The sequence below is a fragment of the Amblyraja radiata genome, chromosome 6 (assembly GCF_010909765.2).
Source record: "Amblyraja radiata isolate CabotCenter1 chromosome 6, sAmbRad1.1.pri, whole genome shotgun sequence".
Lineage (NCBI taxonomy): Eukaryota > Metazoa > Chordata > Chondrichthyes > Rajiformes > Rajidae > Amblyraja > Amblyraja radiata.
The window spans coordinates 84,367,124-84,387,505 of record NC_045961.1 but is presented as its reverse complement, the minus strand read 5'-3'; the positions used below and the strand labels follow the sequence as shown (position 1 = coordinate 84,387,505).

At 46.8% G+C, this 20,382-nt stretch overlaps 1 protein-coding gene across 13 annotated transcripts in view; it reads left to right on the top strand.

Moving 5' to 3' along the window:
- Positions 1-20,382, top strand: part of dock9 (dedicator of cytokinesis 9) — a 317,738-nt gene that overhangs the window by 210,807 nt on the left and 86,549 nt on the right. For 9 of the 13 annotated variants that reach the window (XM_033023076.1, XM_033023077.1, XM_033023074.1 and 6 more), the window contains exons 24-30: positions 1,302-1,417; positions 2,730-2,796; positions 6,884-7,009; positions 8,063-8,134; positions 17,247-17,393; positions 17,556-17,639; positions 19,031-19,142. In XM_033023076.1, the coding sequence (XP_032878967.1) occupies positions 1,302-1,417; positions 2,730-2,796; positions 6,884-7,009; positions 8,063-8,134; positions 17,247-17,393; positions 17,556-17,639; positions 19,031-19,142 (724 nt within the window). Of the gene's footprint in view, positions 1-1,301; positions 1,418-2,729; positions 2,797-6,883; positions 7,010-8,062; positions 8,135-17,246; positions 17,394-17,555; positions 17,640-19,030; positions 19,143-19,322; positions 19,365-20,382 lie in introns of all 13 variants that reach the window. The other 4 variants (XM_033023073.1, XM_033023066.1, XM_033023070.1 and 1 more) reach the window with 1 other exon arrangement.

The following is a 20,382-nucleotide window of genomic DNA, read 5'->3' as shown; positions in this document are numbered from 1 at the left end:
CCTACAGGAGCGGGGATGTAGACCTCTACAGGCAGGCCAAGTACAAACTGAGAAAAGGAATCAGACCTGCCAAGGAAAGGCACTCTAAGAAGTTGAGGAGCAAGTTCTTTTCAGAATGGCAGGCAGTGACTAGTGGGGTACTGCAAGGCTCAGTGCTGGGACCCCACCTATTTACAATATGTATTAATGATTTGGACGAGGGAATTGAATGCAACATCTCCAAGTTTGCGGATGACACGAAGCTGGGGGGCAGTGTTAGCTGTGAGGAGGATGCTAGGAGGCTGCAAGGTGATTTGGATAAGCTGGGTGCGTGGGCAAATGCCTGGCAGATGCAGTATAATGTGGATAAATGTGAGGTTATCCACTTTGGTGGCAAAAACAGGAAAGTAGACTATTATCTGAATGGTGGCCGATTAGGAAAAGGGGAGATGCAACGAGACCTGGGTGTCATGGTACACCAGTCATTGAGAGTAGGCATGCAAGTGCAGCAGGCAGTGAAGAAAGCAAATGGTATGTTAGCATTCATAGCAAAAGGATTTGAGTACAGTAGCAGGGAGGTGCTACTGCAGTTGTACAGGGTCTTGGTGAGACCACACCTCGAGAATTACGTACAGTTTTGGTCTCCTAATCTGAGGAAAGACATTCTTGCCATAGAGGGAGTACAGAGAAGGTTCACCAGACTGATTCCTGGGATGTCAGGACTTTCATATGAAGAAAGACTGGATAGACTCGGCTTGTACTCGCTAGAATTTTGAAGATTGAGGGGGGATCTTATAGAAACTGACAAAATTCTTAAGGGGTTGGACAGGCTAGATACAGGAAGATTGTTCCCGATGTTGGGGAAGTCCAGAACAAGGGGTCACAGTTTAAGGATAAGGGGGAAATCTTTTAGGACCGAGATGAGGAAAACATTTTTCACACAGAGAGTGGTGAATCTCTGGAATTCTCTGCCACAGAAGGTAGTTGAGGCCAGTTCATTGGCTATATTTAAGAGGGAGTTAGATGTGGCCCTTGTGGCTAAAGGGATCAGGGGGTATGGAGAGAAGGCAGGTACAGGATACTGAGTTGGATGATCAGCCATGAGCATATTGAATGGCGGTGCAGGCTCGAAGGGCCGAATGGCCTACTCCTGCACCTATTTTCTATGATCTATGAAGTTCTCAGCTAGTGACTCTTCTTCAGTTTGGAAGCGCTTGCAAGTCAGCAATTCCACAATGTGGCGCCTCACCATTAGGTGTGCACCAAGCATCAACCTTGCTGTGTGAGAATAATTAAAGCCACACTCCTTGTTCTTCCTTCAGAGTTTACATGCGATGGAAGGCCATGTGATGATCAACTTCCTGCCCACAATCCTGAACCAGTTGTTTCGTGTTCTTGCCCGGGCTTCACACGAAGAGGTTGCAGTTAATGTCACCAGGTAGGTAGCAGCTATAATGTGGTACAAAGAACAGCAGATGCTGGTTTACCAAAGAAAGACTGTGTTTGTGTGCAGTTTGCACTTTCTCCCTGTGACCTCTCATGGGTTTTCTCCAAGTGCTCCTGTCTGAAGAAGGCTCTCGACCCGAAACGTCGCCCATTCCTTCTCTCCACAGATGCTGCCTCAACCGTTGAGTTACTCCAGCATTTTGTGTCTACCTCTGGTTTCCTCCCACATCCCAAAGACGTGCAGGTTGTAGATTAATAGACCTCTGCAAAATTGCCTCAAATGCGCAGAGAAAGCGGGATAATGGTGTGATAGACACAAAATGGCAGCGTAACTCAGTGGTTCCGGCACGAGACCATGGGAAGGTGATGTTTCGAGCCGGGACCCTTCAGACAGATTGAAAGGGGTGGTGGTGAGGAGGGGGGGAAGAAAGCTGTAGGTTAGGGGCAGGACAGAGCATGGCTGGTAATCGGTTGCTGATATTTTTCCGCACAAAGGGAATCCTGCACATTTTGAGATCCCGGAAGATAAATGTTGCTGAAACAAATGTCCACGAACATGGGACACCATAATGGTCTTTGACCCACAGACTTGGATAAACAGCCGCTGTGGCAGCTTGCCTTCTCTAGTCAGCATTTGTTAGTCACCCAGTCAGGAGCAAATGGTTTGGAGAAGAACAATGTCTCTGTGTGGCATCTGTCGGGCAGGGCTGAAGGTGACTGTAACAGAGCCTTTGGTGGGGTGGTTTGGGGGGTGGGGGGGCAGCAGTATTTTATTTTGGCACTGATGTTAGTTCCCAGGAGATGGCAGACGTTAGTGTTTTGCCTCTTTTGATTTGGGGTTAACTGTGTTCTGTGCAAACGTTTCCTCTCATTTTTGTGCCCCTTATCTCTTTTCTCCTAACCTTGAGCTATAGCCCATGAACATGACCACCCTCCTGCCCACCCACCTCCTCCAATGGCTCCCACATGCAACCCCCTTCTGACAGCCCCCTCTCACTGTAACTCCCATGTCTCCTCCTCACCAGCAGTAGACCTCTGCCTGCGCTCCCACCGATGATCGCGTTCACCCCCGCTCCCTTCCCCACCCAAAGCGCTCCATCTCTCAGGCCTTGGCTTTCACTTTGAGTATATTTTCAAATAATTTCTTTATTCCTGCTTCCCCTCTCTCCGGCTTGTTTACACTTGCGTTCATTTTTGAATCGTGTATGAACATGGAATAACTAGTTAACCCCTGGTTGTTTGCAATTGTAAAAACTCTAATTGTTGCATATTAATGCAGATATCGCATGGTCTTCTCTCCCTAGGGTTCTAGTCCACATCGTTTCCCAGTGTCACGAGGGGTTGGAGCAATATCTGAGGTCCTACATTAAGGTGATGGGCAAATTATTTGTACATTATCCAGCATGCAGTTGGAGTTTAATGCGGATAAATGTGAGGTGTTACACCTTGGCAGGACAAATCAAAATAGGGCGTACATGATAAATGGTAGGGAATTGAAGAATACAGTTGAACAGAGGGATCTGGGAATAACCGTGCATAGTTCCTTGAAGGTGGAATCTCATATAGATAGGGTGGTAAAGAAAGCTTTTGGTATGCTAGCCTTTATAAATCAGAGCATTGAGTATAGAAGCTGGGATGTAATGTTAAAATTGTACAAGGCATTGGTGAGACCAAATCTGGAGTATGGTGTACAATTTTGGTCGCCCAATTATAGGAAGGATGTCAACAAAATAGAGAGAGTACAGAGGAGATTTACTAGAATGTTGCCTGGGTTTCAACAACTAAGTTACAGAGATAGGTTGAATAAGTTAGGTCTTTATTCTCTGGAGCGCAGAAGGTTAAGGGGGGACTTGATAGAGGTCTTTAAAATGATGAGAGGGATAGACAGAGTTGATGTGATCAAGCTTTTCCCTTTGAGAATAGGGAAGATTCAAACAAGAGGACATGATTTCAGAATTAAGGGACAGAAGTTTAGGGGTAACATGAGGGGGAACTTCTTTACTCAGAGAGTGGTAGCGGTGTGGAATGAGCTTCCAGGGGAAGTGGTGGCGGCAGGTTCGTTGGTATCATTTAAGAATAAATTGGATAGGCATATGGATGAGAAGGGAATGGAGGGTTATGGTATGAGTGCAAGCAGGTGGGACTAAGGGAAAAAAATTGTTCGGCGCGGACTTGTAGGGCCGAGATGGCCTGTTTCCGTGCTGTAATTGTTATATGGTTATATGTTATATGCAATGTTGTTAAATGTGGCAGAGCTCGAGTTTGGAGAGTGAGAGTTGTGAACAGTACCTCTGGGATCCTTGTTTACTCTTGGGGATTGTTTATTGAACCATAATTCTCGAGTCATCTCGCCAAACATATATACATCCATGTCAGCAAACCAATGGCCATCTGGGGCCTCTGAAGTTGCTGCACAGCTGATATAGTCTGAGAATTGTTATGGCACATGAGGAGGACGTTTGATCCATTGGCGGTCACGGTGGCGCAGCGGTAGAGATGCAGCGAATGCAGCGCCGGAGACCCAGGTTCAATCCTGACTACGGGTGCTGTCTGTACGGAGTTTGTACGTTCTCCCCGTGATCTGCGTGGGTTTTCGACGAGATCTTCGGTTTATTCCCACACTCCAAAGATGGATAGGTTTGTAGGTTAATTGGCTTGGTAAATGTAAAAATTGTCCCTGGTGGGTGTAGGAGAGTGTTAATGTGCGGGGATCGCTGGTCGTCGCGGATCCAGCGGGCCGAAGGGCCTGTTTCCATACTGTATCTCTAAACTAAACTAATAAATTGAGTCTCTGTTAATTCCTAGCAGGCCCATTTCCCAATTTAGAAACATAGAAATTAGGTGCAGGAGTAGGCCATTCGGTCCTTCGAGCCTGCACCGCCATTCAATATGATCATGGCTGATCATCCAACATTATCTTGTACCTGCCTTCTCTACATACCCCCTGAACCCTTTAGCCACAAGGGCCACATCTAACTCCCTCTTAAATATAGCCAATGAACTGGCCTCAACTACCTTCTGTGGCAGAGAATTGCAGAGATTCACCATTCTCTGTGTGAAAAATGTTTTTCTCATCTCGGTCCTAAAAGATTTCCCCCTTATCCTTAAACTGTGACCCCTTGTTCTGGACTTCCCCCACATCGGGAACAATCTTCCTGCATCTAGCCTGTCCAACCCCTTAAGAATTTTGTAAGTTTCTATAAGACCCCCCCTCAATCTTCTAAATTCTAGCGAGTACAAGCCTAGTCTATCCAGTCTTTCTTCATATGAAAGTCCTGACATCCCAGGAATATGAATGTCCTGACATCCCAGGAATTTCTCCATAACCATCCCAATTATTCTCTCCCAAGCAGTTGTCCGGTTTATTTTTGATGAGAGTTTATCAACTAATGCTTCACAGGCGCTGCCTGACCTGTTGAGTATATCCAGGATTTCCCATTCACTTCTGTTCTCTTTGAAACTACTTTCCTCGGCCAGGATCATAAACTCTCTGACAACATCAGCTTTTCGCAAAACTCCTTCACCATCGTTGTCCAAAATTTCAATATTTGCAATGCCTGGTCCTTGAGCAACCACCAGTGGAAATGGCCTCCACCATCTACTCTGTCCAAGTCAATCTGAGTCTTGTTTCACCTCTGACAATTCTCCTCACACCCATCAATGGCGCAGTGGTAGAGCTGAGAGTGTGGAAGTTAAGAGGTGTGGATTTTGCAAGTTCTCTCTGTGGCCCCATTGGGTTTCCTCCGGATGCTCCGGTTTCCTCCCACATTTCATTGGCGTGTAGGGCTGTAAGTGAATTGTATTGTGTAAATTGGCCCCGAGTGTTCAGTATGCGAATTGCATAGAATTGGTGTATGGATGATCGATGGTCGGCGTGGGCCGAAAGGGCCTGTTTCCATGCTGTCTCTCTAAACTAAACTAAACCCTTTCTTGTTCCACAAAGAATAATCTCAGCTCCTCCAGTCTAACGCTGCAGTGAAAATTCCTCATTCCTGGACTCATTCTAGTGCATCTCTCCAGTACCCTCTGTTCAACATGTTCCCCTTTGTTCAGTTTGGATGATTTAAAGCTTCCGTTACTGGAAGGTTAATAAGCTGATGGCAATATATATCATAATCTTTAGCGACAAGCCCAGCAATTCCAGGTTGATGTCAGCCAACTCTTCCTTACACTCAGGGCAGTGGCAATTTGGAACACTCTTCCCAAACAGAATGTTAAAACTGCGGTTGGTGAATGTTATTGGGGAAAGGTTTCAATATTTACAGACTCGAGATGGCAGTGATGGCAAAATGAGGTCAGCATAGTGGCGCAGATGGTAGAACTGCTGCCTCACGGCGCCAGGGTTCCAGGTTCAATCCTGACCTCTGGTGCTGTCGGTGTGGAGTTTGCACGTTCTCCCTGTGACCGCATGGGTTTCCCTCTGCATACTGTGATTTACCCCCACATCCCAAAGTCATGCTGGTTTGTAGGTTAAATTGGCTGCACAAAATTGTCCCTAGTGTGTGGGGGATTGGCAGTCTCTGAGGGGAGTTGATGACAATGTTGGTTTAATTGCAAATGGATATTTGATGGTAGGTGGGGACTTGGGCTGCACGGCCTGTTGCTGTGTTGTAGGACTCCATGGAGATAAGGGATTGTTTGACAGTGAGCTGTTTTAACAGTGTCTGGGCTTTTCCTCTTCATACCATACTAATGCCCTGCGGATCAGCCTTGGCTAAAGATGGCAACTAAACCTCACTACCACTGTCCTAACTTGCACTGTCCCATTAATCCCCTGTCCACTGACCAATGCTGACTCTCTGCATCAATTCTCTCCCCCTCTCTGTCTCCCCCTCTCTCTCCCACCTCTGTCTAACCCCCTCTGTTTCCCCCCCTCTGTCTGCCCCCCCCCCCTCCCCACTCTCTCCCTCTCTGTCCTATAATGGGATTCTGCTCCTTCAATTCTCCCTTGCTCTTTCGTAAATGTAATTGCCCCATCATTGGTGTGTGTCTGTGCATTCGACTGCCTGGGCCCTGAGCTCTGGAATTCCCTCCCTAAGCCCTTCCAGCTCTCAATCTCTATTTCACATGATATTTCAACTTGACTCATCCTAAAACCTGACTGTCAAACCTCATTTGATCTCTCTCCTGCGAAATGCCTTGGGACCTTTTACTTTGTGAGAGACACTCAATAAATATTTATTTTTTCTGAAACAAATATAGATTGCATTGAATATGTTTGGCAGAAATAGCGGAGAGCCCGGGGTCTTTCTGAGCTGCCATCAACAGACTAAGGTTCTGTTAGAACCTTCAAGTCCCATTTACTGCTGGAACTTACATTACCCATGTTATGTTGGTATCAACACAGCTGTCTTAAAGCTGACTCAGAGAATTACTTACTGTCTGTGAGTTGGGTGAGGTGATGGTGAACATGCAGTGACTAATTCTTTCCTTCATTCCAATTGTTCGCTGTCTTCAGTTTGTTTTCAAAACCGAACCTTGGAATTCCTCAAAGTGCAAGACTGTTCACGAAGAGTTGACCAAATCCATGACGGTTCTGCTGAAGACAACGGCTGACTTTCTCACCTGCAACAAACTGCTCAAGGTAGATTTAACTTAAGCCCTCTTGTAACTTGATGATATGGGGTCGAGTGATGGGACAGGGTGCAATGCATTGAATACATTATCTAGTGGCCTTGAATAGTGATCCAGAGAGCAGCATTGAGATCCCACCAACACAGCTCTGGATGCCCGAGTGTCTGGTTACTAGACCAATAAATTTAATCATTTAACTTTTGCACCCACTGTTTCATGCCACACCACCCCAGCAGCTGAGGATGCATTTCTGTACCAGAATTCCTAATATGGAGACAAAAGAGTTGAGTTTAGTTTATTGTCACGTGTACCGAGGTACAGTGAAAAGTCTTTGTTGCGTGCTAACCAGTCCGTGGCAGGACAATATATGATTCATAGAGTGATCAGTGTGGAAACAGGCCCTTCAGCCCAACTTTCCCACATCGGCCAACAATATCCCAGCTGCACTAGTCCCACTTGCCTGCGCTTGGTCCATATCCCTACAAACCTACAAACCTGATTGGGATTGAGGCATCCGTAGTGTGCAAATACACGATGAAGGGAATAATGTTAGTAACGTTTAATGCAAGATAAAGTCTAGTAAAGCCCGATCAGAGGTAGTCCGAGGGTCTCCAATGAGGTAGATAGCAGGTCAGGACTGCTCTCTAGTTGTAGGATGATTCAGTTCCCTGATAACAGCTGGGAAGAAACTGTCCCTGAATCTGGACGTGCGCATTTTCACACTTCTTGCCTGATGGTAGATTTTTTGACCAAAACAAAAAGTACTGGCGGAACTCTGCGGGGCCAGGAACTGTTCGGGAGGAAGTGAACAGTTTGGAGAAGAGTCTCGAACCCAAACCTTGACAGTCCATTCCCCCTCCAGTTGCTGCCTGACCCACTGTTCCTCCAGCACTTTAATTGATATGTCCTCGATGTATGGTGAATGTTATGCATGCTATAGTGAATTCAGCCCGCTGATCATTTAATGCCCTTTGAGAACATTGATTCATCTTCCTCATCTTTTTAATACCAGTTTGAAATTTACATTCTTGACTCTAAAATTGAAAACTTTATTTGCTTCCAGTATTCTTGGTTCTTCCTGGAGGCGTTAATAAAATCAATGGCACAGCATCTTATAGAAACCAGCAAACTGAAGGTAAGCAGTCACTTGTCAGTCATAATAATAATAATAATATATTTTATTGTCATTGCACATAGGTGCAATGAGATTTGGTATGCAGATTCCATCCGATAGTCATAACTTAAACAACTAATAACATTTAGATACCCCGAGAAACATGATTTATGAAAAAAAGAACAGTAAAACAGTCTAAAGTGCAAATATGTCTGTGCCGGGTCAATGTGCGTGAATACGGGAGGGGGGGGGACTCAGCAGGGCCGGTTCAGAGCAGCGGTAGCTCTGGGGATGAAGCTATTCCTGAGTCTGGAGGTGCGGGCGTAGAAGGCCTTGTAACGTCTGCCAGAAGGTAGGAGTTCGAACAGACTATTACAAGGGAGTGAGGAGTCATCACTGTGTTGCGGGAATTCTATAGTCCGTGGATAGATTTGGGTGGAAAGAGATTTTTAATTGATCTTTCACCCCCATTAACCTCTGCATCCCAACACATCATCCTTTGTTATATGTTCATGTTGTCGAAGCAGAATTAGGCCATTCGGCCCATCAGGTCCACTCCACCATTCAGTTTTGGCTGATCTATCTTTCCCTCTCAACCACATTCTCCTGCCTTCTCCCCATGACCTCCGACTCCTTGTCACTTCCACGTGCTGCGACAATGTCTCGCCTGCAATTGCATCTTATTTTCCCCACCCCTTTCCATTTTGCACAGGGACCACTCCATTCATGACTTCCTGGTTTACTCATCCCACCCCCACCCATCCACCCTTGACCCCGGCAAATGCAGGAGGTGTAGCACTTACACCCTTTACATCATCACCCTCAAGAGATGGAAACAGCCTTTCCAGGCATGGCAAAGATTCACATTCATCGTTGCTGATGTGGCCTCTGATGTGGAAGGAGATAAGGAGGAATTTCTTCAGTCAGAGAGGGTGGTGAATCTGTGGAATTCGTTGCCACAGAAGGCTGTGGAGGCCAAGTTACTCCTACAGGGAACCACAGTGGAGATTCTACCGGTTTTCCCCTTCCCCTTTAAACCATGTCGCCCCAGTGACTCCCACCCATACAATAGTCCTCATGCCCCCCCTCCTCTCTGAACACCCACCATTCCCCTCCCCACCAGACATCGCCTCACCCTCCATCTACTCACCTGCCCCCCTCCGACCCCAACCCGCACCCTTGCCGTGTGTTCACCATCCCCCTTTCTGATACGGAACATTCTGTCTTCAGCAGAGGCCTCATCTTTGTCCCCCTCCGCCCCCACCTCAACGAGTTCCGGGTCCCCCACGATGTAGAGCTCTTCTTTCGTCGCCTCCGCCTCCGTGCCTTTTTCTATGGGAAGGAGTCCTCACCACCCAGTGATGACCCCTTCTTCACCAGACCCTGTCCTCTTGGACTCCCCCTCATGGCCATCTACCTTCTTTAGACCATTTCATTTCCAACTGCCGGCGGGACATCAACCGCCTCAACTTTTCCACTCCCCTTACTTACTCTAACCACTCCCCCCCCCCCCCCCCCCCCCCCCCCCCCCCCCGAATGTACAATCCTCCACTCACTCTGCAGCAACCCCGACTTAATAATTAAACCCGCTCACAAGGGAGGTGCCGTGGTAGTCTGGCGCACTGACCACTACCGGGCTGAGGCCTAGCGACATCGGCATTGAAGGCTCTGCACTCAGCTGGCTCCGTTCCTACCTTTCCAACAGATCCCACTTCATCTCTCTCCACAACCACACCTCTGCTACAGCCGCAGTCACTCAAGGCGTTCCCCAAGGCTCTGCACTCGGCCCCCTCCTCTTCATCATCTACATCCTCCCCCTTGGTCTGATACTCCGCCACTTCAATCTGGACTTCCACTGTTACGCTGATGACACCCAGATTTACCTTGGCACCAAATCCCCCCACAACCCCCCCCCCCCCCCCCTCTCCCATATCAACTCCTGTTTGTCAGCTATAAAAACCTGGATGCAACATAATTTCCTCAAACTCAACAGCGATAAGACAGAATTCCTCCTCATAGGCTCCAAAGCCACACTCAGCAAAATCAATAACCCCACTCTCACCATCGACGGCACCACTGTCTCCCCATCTCCCCAGGCCCGCAACCTTGGCGTGATCTTTGATTCCACCCTCTCCCTTGAGCCTCACATCCGCCATGTCATTAAAACCTCCTTCTTTCATCTCCGCAACATCGCCAAACTCAGACCCTCTCTCACACCGCCTGCTGCTGAAAGACTCATCCATGCCTTCATCTCCTCCCGACTGGACTATTGCAACTCACTTCTCCTTGGCATCAGCTCCACCTACATCAACCGACTCCAACTGGTCCAGAACGCAGCCGCCCGACTCATCACCCACACCAAATCCTGGCATCACATCACTCCAGTCCTCAAAAAACTTCACTGGCTTCCCATCTCCCACCGGATCACCTACAAAATCCTGGTCCTCACCTACAAAGCCCTCCACCATCTGGCCCCCCCATATCTCACTGACCTCCTCTCCCCCTACCAACCCTCACGGTCCCTCGGATCCACATCAGCCGGTCTCCTCTCCATCCACAAGTCCAACCTCTGCAGTTTTGGGGACAGAGCCTTCTCCAGGGCAGCTCCCAGGCTCTGGAACTCCCTCCCCCAACTGATCCGCAATTCCGTGTCCCTCACCATCTTCCAGTCCCGCCTCAAGACCCATCTCTTCACCTCTGCCTATCCTTAGCCCCACGTCCCCGTCCCTTTTCATCTGTGCATTAATTGCCTCATACTGTGTTTTGTATTGAATTCTGTCTTTACTTTGTGTACTAGTCATGCCTCTACTATTTATTTCATTCCCCTTACATGTTTTTCCTCTACATGCTCAATTTTTGTAAGGTGTCCTTGAGACTCTTGAAAGGCGCCCATAAATAAAATTTATTATTATTATTATTATTAGCGACAACTCTCAGACACCTCCTCCTACTTATCCTTGGACCATGACCCCACAGACGAGCACCAGACCTTAATGTCACACACCATTTCTGATCTCATTACTTCTGGCTCTTTGCCCTGTAGAGCCTCCAACCTTATCGTTCCCCAACCCCGCACGGCCCGATTTGATCTTTCCCCCAAAATCCACAAACAGAACTGTCCTGGCAGACCCATTGTTTCTGCTTGTTCATGTCCCACCGAATTAATTTCCACATACCTCCCCCCCCAGTCCAATCCCTCCCTACCGATGGCCAAGACACCTCACATGCTCTTCATCTCTTCAATGACTTCTGTTTTCCAGGCCCTCACTCCCTCATCTTTACTATGGATGTCCAATTACTATACACCTCCATCCCCCATCAGGAAAGCCTTAAAGCCCTTTGTTTCTTCCTCGACTGCAGAACCAGCTGATTTCCGTCTACTAATACTCTCCTCCACCTAGCAGAGCTGGTCCTTACCCTCTATAACTTCTCCTTCCACTCCTCCCACTTCTCCTTCCACTCCTCCCATTTCCCATGCCAGGTCATCGGAGATGTCCTAATTCTTTAGGAAACGGGGGTTCCCCTGTTCCATTATAGATGGGGTTCTCACTAAGGTCTCCTCGATATCCCTCAGTTCCGCTCTTGCACCCCCTCCCCCCAAGGACAGAGTCCCTCTTGTCCTCACCTTCCACCCCATCAGCCGACACATACAGCATATAATCCACCAATATTTTCGCTACCTCCAACGGGATCCCACTACTGGCCACATCTTCCCATCTCCACCCCTTTCTGCTTTCCGCAGAGACCGTTCCGTCCGCAACTCCCTGGTCAACTCGTCCCTTCCCACCCAAACCACCCTCTCCCCAGGTACTTTCCCCGACAACCGCAGGAGATGCAACACCTGTCCCTTTACCTCCCCCCTCGATCATCCAAGGACCCCGACAGTCTTTCCAGGTGAGGCAGAGGTTCGCTTGCACCTCCTCCCATCTCATCTACTGTATCCGCTGTTCCAGGTGTCAGCTTCTGTACATTGGTGAGACCAAGCGCAGGCTCGGCGATCGTTTCGCTGAACACCTCCGTTCAGTCCGCCTTAACCTACGTGATCTCCTGGTTGCTCAACACTTTAACTCCACTTCCCATTCCCAATCTGACCTTTCGGTCCTGGACCTCCATTGTCAGAGTGAGGCCCAGTGCAAATTGGAGGAACAGCACTTCATATTTCACTTTGGTAGCTTACACACCAACGGTATGAATATTGACTTCTCTAACTTCAAATAGCCCTTGCTTTCCCTCTCTCCATCCCCTCCCCCCTTCCCAGTTCTCCCACCAGTCTTTCTGTCTCCGACTACATTCTATCTCTTTCCCGCCCACTCCCCTGACATCAGTCTGAAGAAGGGTCTCGACCCGAAACGTCACCCATATCTTCTCTCCAGAGATGCTGCCTGTCCCGCTGAGTTACTCCAGCATTTTGTGTCTACCTCCGATTTAAACCAGAATCTGCAGTTCTTTCCTACACATAGATCAGCCATGATTGAATGGCGGAGTAGACTTGATGGGCCAAATGGCCTAAATCAGCCCCTATCACTTATGAACTGATGAACATGACTAGGCGACTGATGTGCACAATACCTGTACTCTAACCACAGTCTCATGCACCCGGTTGCATGGCCTTTCAATGTTAGTTTAGGTTATTGTCACATGTACCGAGGTACAGTGAAAAGCTTTTGTTGCGTGCTACCAAGTCAGCTGAAAGACTATACATGATTACAATCGAGCCGTCCACTGTGTAGATACACGATAAAGGGAATAACATTCAGTGCAAGATAAAGTCCAGTACAAATTCCCTTTCCCATTTCCCAAACCGACTGTCCTTCCACGGCCTTCTTCACCAGGTTGAGGCCCAGTGCAAATCAGAGGAACAGCACCTCGCAACCTGCTGGGGTAGTCCATGTTCCAATGGTACGAATGCTCTCAGATGTGTTTTCCCTTCCCCCCCCCCCCCCCCCCCACTGGGAGATGTGGAGAAGAAGAGCAGAAATTGCATTCAGGAAACTGGATAAAGACAGCAGGAACAGAAGGGGAATGGGGCGGACTGGGAGAAGGTAGTGACGAGAGATGGGGATGGGAGGGGGCAGAAATACCAGCAGGAAATAGACAGGCTGAATGGCTTCTTTCCGTGATGTACTCTGCACATGTGCCGTCCCTTTTGCTAAATCTCATTGAGCAGCTTGGTGAATTATTACACACAGCCGTTTGCCTGAATACATGGTGAGGCACTGGTTTTTTTCAACAGTTGCCTCTAATCTCGTGCTTGCACTGGACATTTGTTGAGGTGACAAATGTCCCAGGGGCGGTCAGTACATCTGTTTCCGTGTTTTCGCCTTGCAACAGCTGTCAGGACTTACAAACCAAACGAGTGAATTATTGTTGAACTCTGTGTCGCTGCCACATTTGTTGTGGCTGAGCACGGTTTGTGGGAATGAATGAAGTGCCTTCAAACCACAGAAGAGGAAGTATTAAATGTGACCACTGAAGCCTCCGGATTTGCAAGCAAAACATATTGCAAAACCAGTCCCATTAGAACTGCGCAATTGGATGGGGCGGCAAAGTAGCGCAGCGGTAGAGTCGCTGCCTTACAGCGCCAGAGACCAGGGTTCGATCCTGACTACTCCTCTGTATGGAATTTGTACGTTCTCCCTGTGACCGCGTGGGTTTTCTCTGAGTGCTGCGGTTTCCTCCCACACTCCAAAGACGTACGGGTTTGTAGGTTATTGGGCTTCGGTAAAATTGTAAATTGACCCACATGTGTCGGATAGTGCTAGTGATTGATGGTCAGTGCAGAAGGACCCTTTTCCACGCTGTATCTCCAATGTCTAACAGGGCTTTCTCGTCGGCTTCCCAGGCAATGTTTATTTCCGAGCCAGCGCTATGGAACAGTTCCTCTGATCATGTACAGCACACAAATAGGCCCTTTGGCCCACTACGCCCGTGCAGAACATGATGCCAAATTAAACTAATGTCATATGCCTGCACCCCATTCTATGTGCTTATCCAAAAGCCTCTTAAAAGCCACTATCGTATCTGCTTCCACCACCAGCCCCAGCAGCATGTTCCAGGCACCCAGCACTCTCTGTGCAAAGTAAATTCGCCTGCACATCTCCTTTAAACCTTGTCCCTCTCATCTGATCACAGTGCTGTTTGTCAGGGTTCATTGTGAGTGACTGTTGTTTCAGCTTTGAATTTGCAGAGCAGATTCAGCGGGATCTTGCCTGGAATTTTAGACCTGGGGAAAGAAAGGATAGGCTGGGCTTGTTTTCGTTGGAGTGAAGGAGGCTGAGGGGTGATTGGTGGTTTTCAGGCTAGTATGGCCATTATCTTCAAGGCCAAGCGGCTTGGCGTAGGGCAGCACTTCCCAACCTTTTTCATCCCGTTCACCCCGGGCAACATCAATAGCACACATAACAATGTTATTTCACTTATTTATGGACAACTCATGATGAACAGATACCAAAACCAAACACAGTCAGTCAATGAGAAAAAATATGTACAGATCCAGAATCAACAAATTTACCCCCTGGGTAGTCGAAATTTCACCCCAGTTGGGAACCCTTGGTGTAGAGAGTGGTCTTGATATAATGCCTAACCCCTGTCAGTACACTGCTCTCTCTCTCAATACCGTATAGGGGTGTACTGGCCGAGGTGGATGTGGTTTTATGCAGCTGGAATCTTTGTTTGTGTACATTTTTTTTTTAAATTTCAAAATACACTTTATTCAGGTAATACATTTGCAATACATGAACCGTGCAAAAAATTCATCCGACATTTTTGGAGGCTGTACAAAATATTCAAAACAGCATACATTGCTCAAATTTATCAAATTTATCCCCCACCCTTGCCACTCATGTGGCCCACTGGCGTCGTCCTGGGAGAACCTTTTTTTTTTAAATTTCAAAATAGACTTTATTCAGGTAATAAACATTTACAATACATGAACCGTGCAAAAAAATTCATCCGACATTTTCAGAGGCATAAATAGAGGCAGCACTGCTGGGTGTGAACTGTTGAACTCGCAGCCAGAGCGAAATTTCCTTTCCCTGTCCAAGTTGCAGTCACTCTTAGACTATTGAGAATAGTTAACTTCCTCATTCAAATGTTAAAATTCCACATGGGAATGCTGATTTGATAGATAATGTGTTTACATTGGTGGCTAAGTCACTGTGATCCAGAGGTCTGGTTGTATAATCCCGAGACTCAAATATAAATCTCACAACAACAACTGTGGAATTTAAATTCAGGTAATTGTAATTTTTTTTTAAAAACAGTCCACAAAACCACTGGCTTTTCATAAAACTCCAATCTGATTCACTGTGTGCTTCAGAGAGGGAAACATGCTATTCATGTTAAACATGTCAGTCTGAAGAAGGGTCTTGACACAAAACATCATCCATTCCTTCTCTCCAGAGTAGCTGCCTGTCCCGCTGAGTTAGTCCAACATTTTGTGTCTAGCTTCATGTTATGCATACCTGGTCTGATCTGTCTGATTGTAGATCCACCATTGTGGTTGATTCTTAAATGTCCATAATTTGAGGGAAATGGGGGATAGGTAATAAATAACCATCTCTGTGGATTCCCCATATCCTGAAAAATAAATGTATTAAACAAAAGTTAATTACCGTTACCAAACTACAACTTTGCAACCCTGTATAGCATCCCTAAGGGCTTCTCATGACTGTCAGCAAATGAGTCTGATCTCTGTTTGGAGAGAGGGCCCTGCCTCCCAGAGCTTGAGGAATATCTTGAAACAGAGCGAGGCGGAGGAGTTTATGAAGGGAATTCCAGAGACCCATAGGACATAAGTTTAAGGAGTTGGGGGCGGGGGGGTTGACATTTAATAGGAACCCGAGGGGTAGCTTTTTTACACAAAGAGTGGTGGGGGAGGTAGTTGAGGCAGGTACTATCACACCATTTAAGAAACATTTAGACAGGATTGAAACATAGAAAATAGGTGCAGGAGGAGGCCATTCGGCCCTTCGAACCAGCACCGCCATTCATTGTGATCATGGCTGATCGTCCCCTATCAATAACCCGTGCCTGCCTTCTCCCCATATCCCTTGACTCCACTAGCCCCTAGAGCTCTATCTAACTCTTTCTCAAATCCATCCATTGACTTGGCCTCCACTGCCCTCTGTGGCAGGGAATTCCATAAATTCACAACTCTCAATAAGTTCTCACCTCAGTCTTAAATGACCTCCCCTTTATTCTAAGACTGTCCCCCCTGGTTCTGGACTTGCCCAACATTGGGAACATTTTTCCTGCATCTAGCTTGTCCAGTCCTTTTATAATTTTATATGTTTCCATAAGAACTCCCCCTCATCCTTCTAAACTCCAGTGAATACAAGCTTAGTCTTTTCAATCTTTCCTCATATGACAGTCCCGCCATCCCAGGGATCAATCTCGTGAACCCACGCTGCACTGCCTCAATCACAAGGATTTCCTTCCTCAAATTAGGAGACCAAAACTGTACAGCATCCCCCTTCCCATCAGAACTGCTCCCTCCATCGACTCCTTTAAGTCAAGACTAAAATCTTATCTATACTCCCAAGCTTTTCCTGACGTCCACTGAGCGAGGGTTATATGTATATATGTATGTAGTTTGTTTGTTTACACTATTCTTATAACAAATGTAAAGCACTTAGGCCAACGAGAGTTGTTTTTTAAATGTGCTATATAAATAAATGTGACTTGACTTGACAATACTCTAGATGTGGTCTCACCAGAGCCCTAAACAACTGCAGAAGAACCTCTTTACTCCTATACTGAAATCCTCTTGTTATGAAGGCTAGGTTTAGAGGGATATAGGCCAAACGCAGGCAGGTGGGACTAGAGTAGATAGGGCATGTTGGCCGGTGTCGGCAAGTTGGGCCGAAGGGCTTGCTTCCACGCTGTATGGCTCTTCGACTTTAAAACTTGGCACCCAAGGAGCTGAAGGCATGGCCACCTGTGGTGGAGCACTTCAATTCGGGGATGGGATTCCAGAATTGAGGGATGCAGGAAATAAAATGTTGTACGGTTGGAGGAGGTCATGGTGATTGGGAGGTGCAAGACGTTTACGGACAATTGAGAGATTTTGCTACAGAAGCCGGAGTTACTGAATTTATATTCTGAAATGTCACGTGTTGTCTGGTTTACCTAGTTATTCCGGAACCAGCGATTCCCTGCCTCGTATCAACACACGGTGGAGACGCTGGTTAACCTGTTAATGCCACACATCACGCAGAAGTACAAAGACAAACCAGAAGAAGCTCGTAATGCGAACCACAGCCTCGCTGTCTTTATTAAGGTAGGAACCATTTTAGTTTCTCCCTCTCCTACCTGTTCGCGTTTGCATCTAGCATTAATAAGAACAACATCGCAGAAGCCTGTTACAACTCAGCTGCTGCTCAAAATGCCAAGCAATGATTTTCCATTGAGGAATTAATTTTGTCTGTCTATTTATTTTCAGAGGTGCTTCTCACTGATGGACAGAGGATTTGTTTTCAAGCAAATCAACAATTACATAAAATGGTTCAGTCCGGGAAATCCGAAGGTAGATCTGGTTTTCTTGTGCTGTTATCCGTAGCTCATTTTCATGTAACAAAGACTGAAAACAGTCAGCAGGTCCAGCAGCATCCATGACGAGAGAAACAGCCAGCATTTTTGGTCATTGACTTTTCAGTCATTGAAAGGTCATCGCACTGAAATTTGGCGCCTGTTCCTCTCCACAGATTATTTTGAAAGTTTTCTGTATTTATTTCAGATTTCCTGCCTATATCTTTTGTCCCTTTTATCCACATCATTTGTTTGACACTGGCCACAGTGATCTTTAAGTTTTGGTGGCGTTTCTAAATGTCTTTTGTTCCCCCAAACAATTGTAATGAGGTGCCAAAGGAAAGTATTGCAGATGTTGGCAATCTAAAATAAAAAGAGCAAACGCCGGAATCACTCAGCAGGTTCAGGTTGAAGATTAAAAAGTAATTAAGCTGAAAAATTAACTCTTTTAAGTTGTAAAGGGCCTGTCCCACCAGCATGCGATTGCATGCGTCTAGCGTGACCAAACGTGATGGCTTGAGGCGTAAGGCCTCGTGGGGCTGGTCCCACTTCCAACCGCGGAGCCGTCTGGAGTTGTGCGCGGCTGGTCCCGATATCGTACTCACCAATCAGCTGGGCAGGAGGCGAGCCGACTGAATTTGGACGTCGGGCGGTGACGTCATCACGCAACGGCACGCCGGGCGGTGACAGCATCGCGCAACGCCACGCGTACGGCGTCGAGACGCTGAGTACGCCCGTCGAGGCGCTGAGTACGCCCGTCGAGGCGCTGAGTACGCCCGTCGAGGCGCTGCGTACGACCTCAATGTGGCTGCGGGCCGACAGGCTGTTGTCGCACGGAATTTTTGGACAGTGTCAGTTTTTCGGAGCCCCGCACAACTCCATAAGCCTCCGGCGATCGAAGTGGGACCGGCCCCGCGAGGCCGTACGGCTCAAGCGACCACGTTAGGTCGCGCTAGATGCATGCAGTCGCCTGCTGGTGGGACAGGCCCTTAAGAGTCAGAAAATTGTGATGTCCAGATTCAGGAACAGCTTCTTCCCAGCAGCTAACAGGCTATTGAATACTACAAACTCCAAATAGTGCAAAAAGACAAAACCAATGCTCCCAAGTCTATGTAGTCCAGAGCTTATTTGGAGGTTGTAGTCTTTAATAGCCTAATTGCTGTAGGGGAGAAGCTGGTTCCTGAACCTGGACGTTACAGTTTTCAGGCTCCTGTAACCTCCTCCCGGTAGCAGGAGTGAAATGAGTGTGAGGCCAGCGTGGTGTCGGTGCAGTTTATACTGTGCTGTATCAACATTGCATCAGTCAAAGTATGGTCTGAAAGATGAAACATAGTTTACAAAATCGAACCATCTTCTTCCTGGCTCTCTAACTACACTGTTTTATTGCAGACACTCTTTGAGCTGAAGTTTGAATTCCTGCGGGTTATTTGCAACCATGAACACTTCATTCCCCTAAACTTGCCCATGCCGTTTGGGAAAGGCAGAGTTCAGAGGTACCAAGGTAATTCCTCTTCAAATATTTTCAGTGGCTTCTCGTGGATTGCTTATTGTCGCAGTACTGTCGAACTCTGATCTTTAACTTTCATTTGATGAATTTTGTTTTTAAAAAAATGCCATCTTGCTAACAATTGCTTCATTCTTTTTGTGGTTTTTCTCTGCTTTGTTCCTCTTTATTAATCAGCATTTCTTTCGCCAACTGTGGAGTCTTGTTCTGCCTCTATAGGTAGGTGTGGCATATTGTGCTTGCTTATTACTTAACCTCTGCACCTTAGCCAGGACACCAGTTACACCCTCGACTCGCCTCTGAAAGATATTTATGCAGTTGTCTATTCTCAACTGACATTGAGAAAAATAAAGCACAATAAACTCAAAAATATTTTTAATTCAAAATTGCGATCTTAATTACCAGTCTGTGTACTACTCAACAAGTCCAATAGCTGCATCCACTTTATTACCCTAGAAGTTGGCAGTTTTAAGCAAACGTTTGTCCAATATACCTCAGTGGAAACGTTGTCTTTTCACACTAATTCACATTTTCCACTTTTATTTTTCAAATTGAGGAATATGCAAGTATTCTTTGCATTTTCAATATATTTGGGTGGAATATGAAGTAATGTTAATGCTATCTGGGAGTGCAAATACAGAACAGGGTAAAAGTGATTGCTACAGGAATGTTGATCCCATCACACTATAGAACTTGGGGAATTTAAGTTGAAGTGATTTTTAAAAAGCTAGGTGCCGTTTTCGAGACAATTTTCCATGATGTAGATTAACAGACAGGCCCTGGGGTTTATTCTGTGGGGATAAAAGTGCAAAATAGGGAAGTTATCATAAACGTTCAAAATCTTGGTTGAACAGTTTGCTATTGAGCACAGCTTTGAAGACAATGTAGAGACATGTGGGGACATTGTTCAAAAAGAAGGTTCAAAAGGATGATGCCAAGAGTGAAAGCTGCTTCAATGGAAGATTACATACGGTGGGGTGCTCATCCCATTGAAAGAAAAGGCCCCGTGTTTATGAGTGGGTCAAGGGGGACAGAGGGAAAGACATCGTTCTTCACCGCATTGAGGCGAAGCCAGTGGCCACCCAACATTAGATTGATAAATTCAGTGGGAGGTTCAAGAGAAATCCATTTATCCAGAGAATGGGAAGAAGGTGGTTGTGGGAAGTAGCAATGGTGGATTTCACAGATTCACAGCAAGGTTACAGTGCAGAAAGGAGCCATTCAACTCATAAAGCCT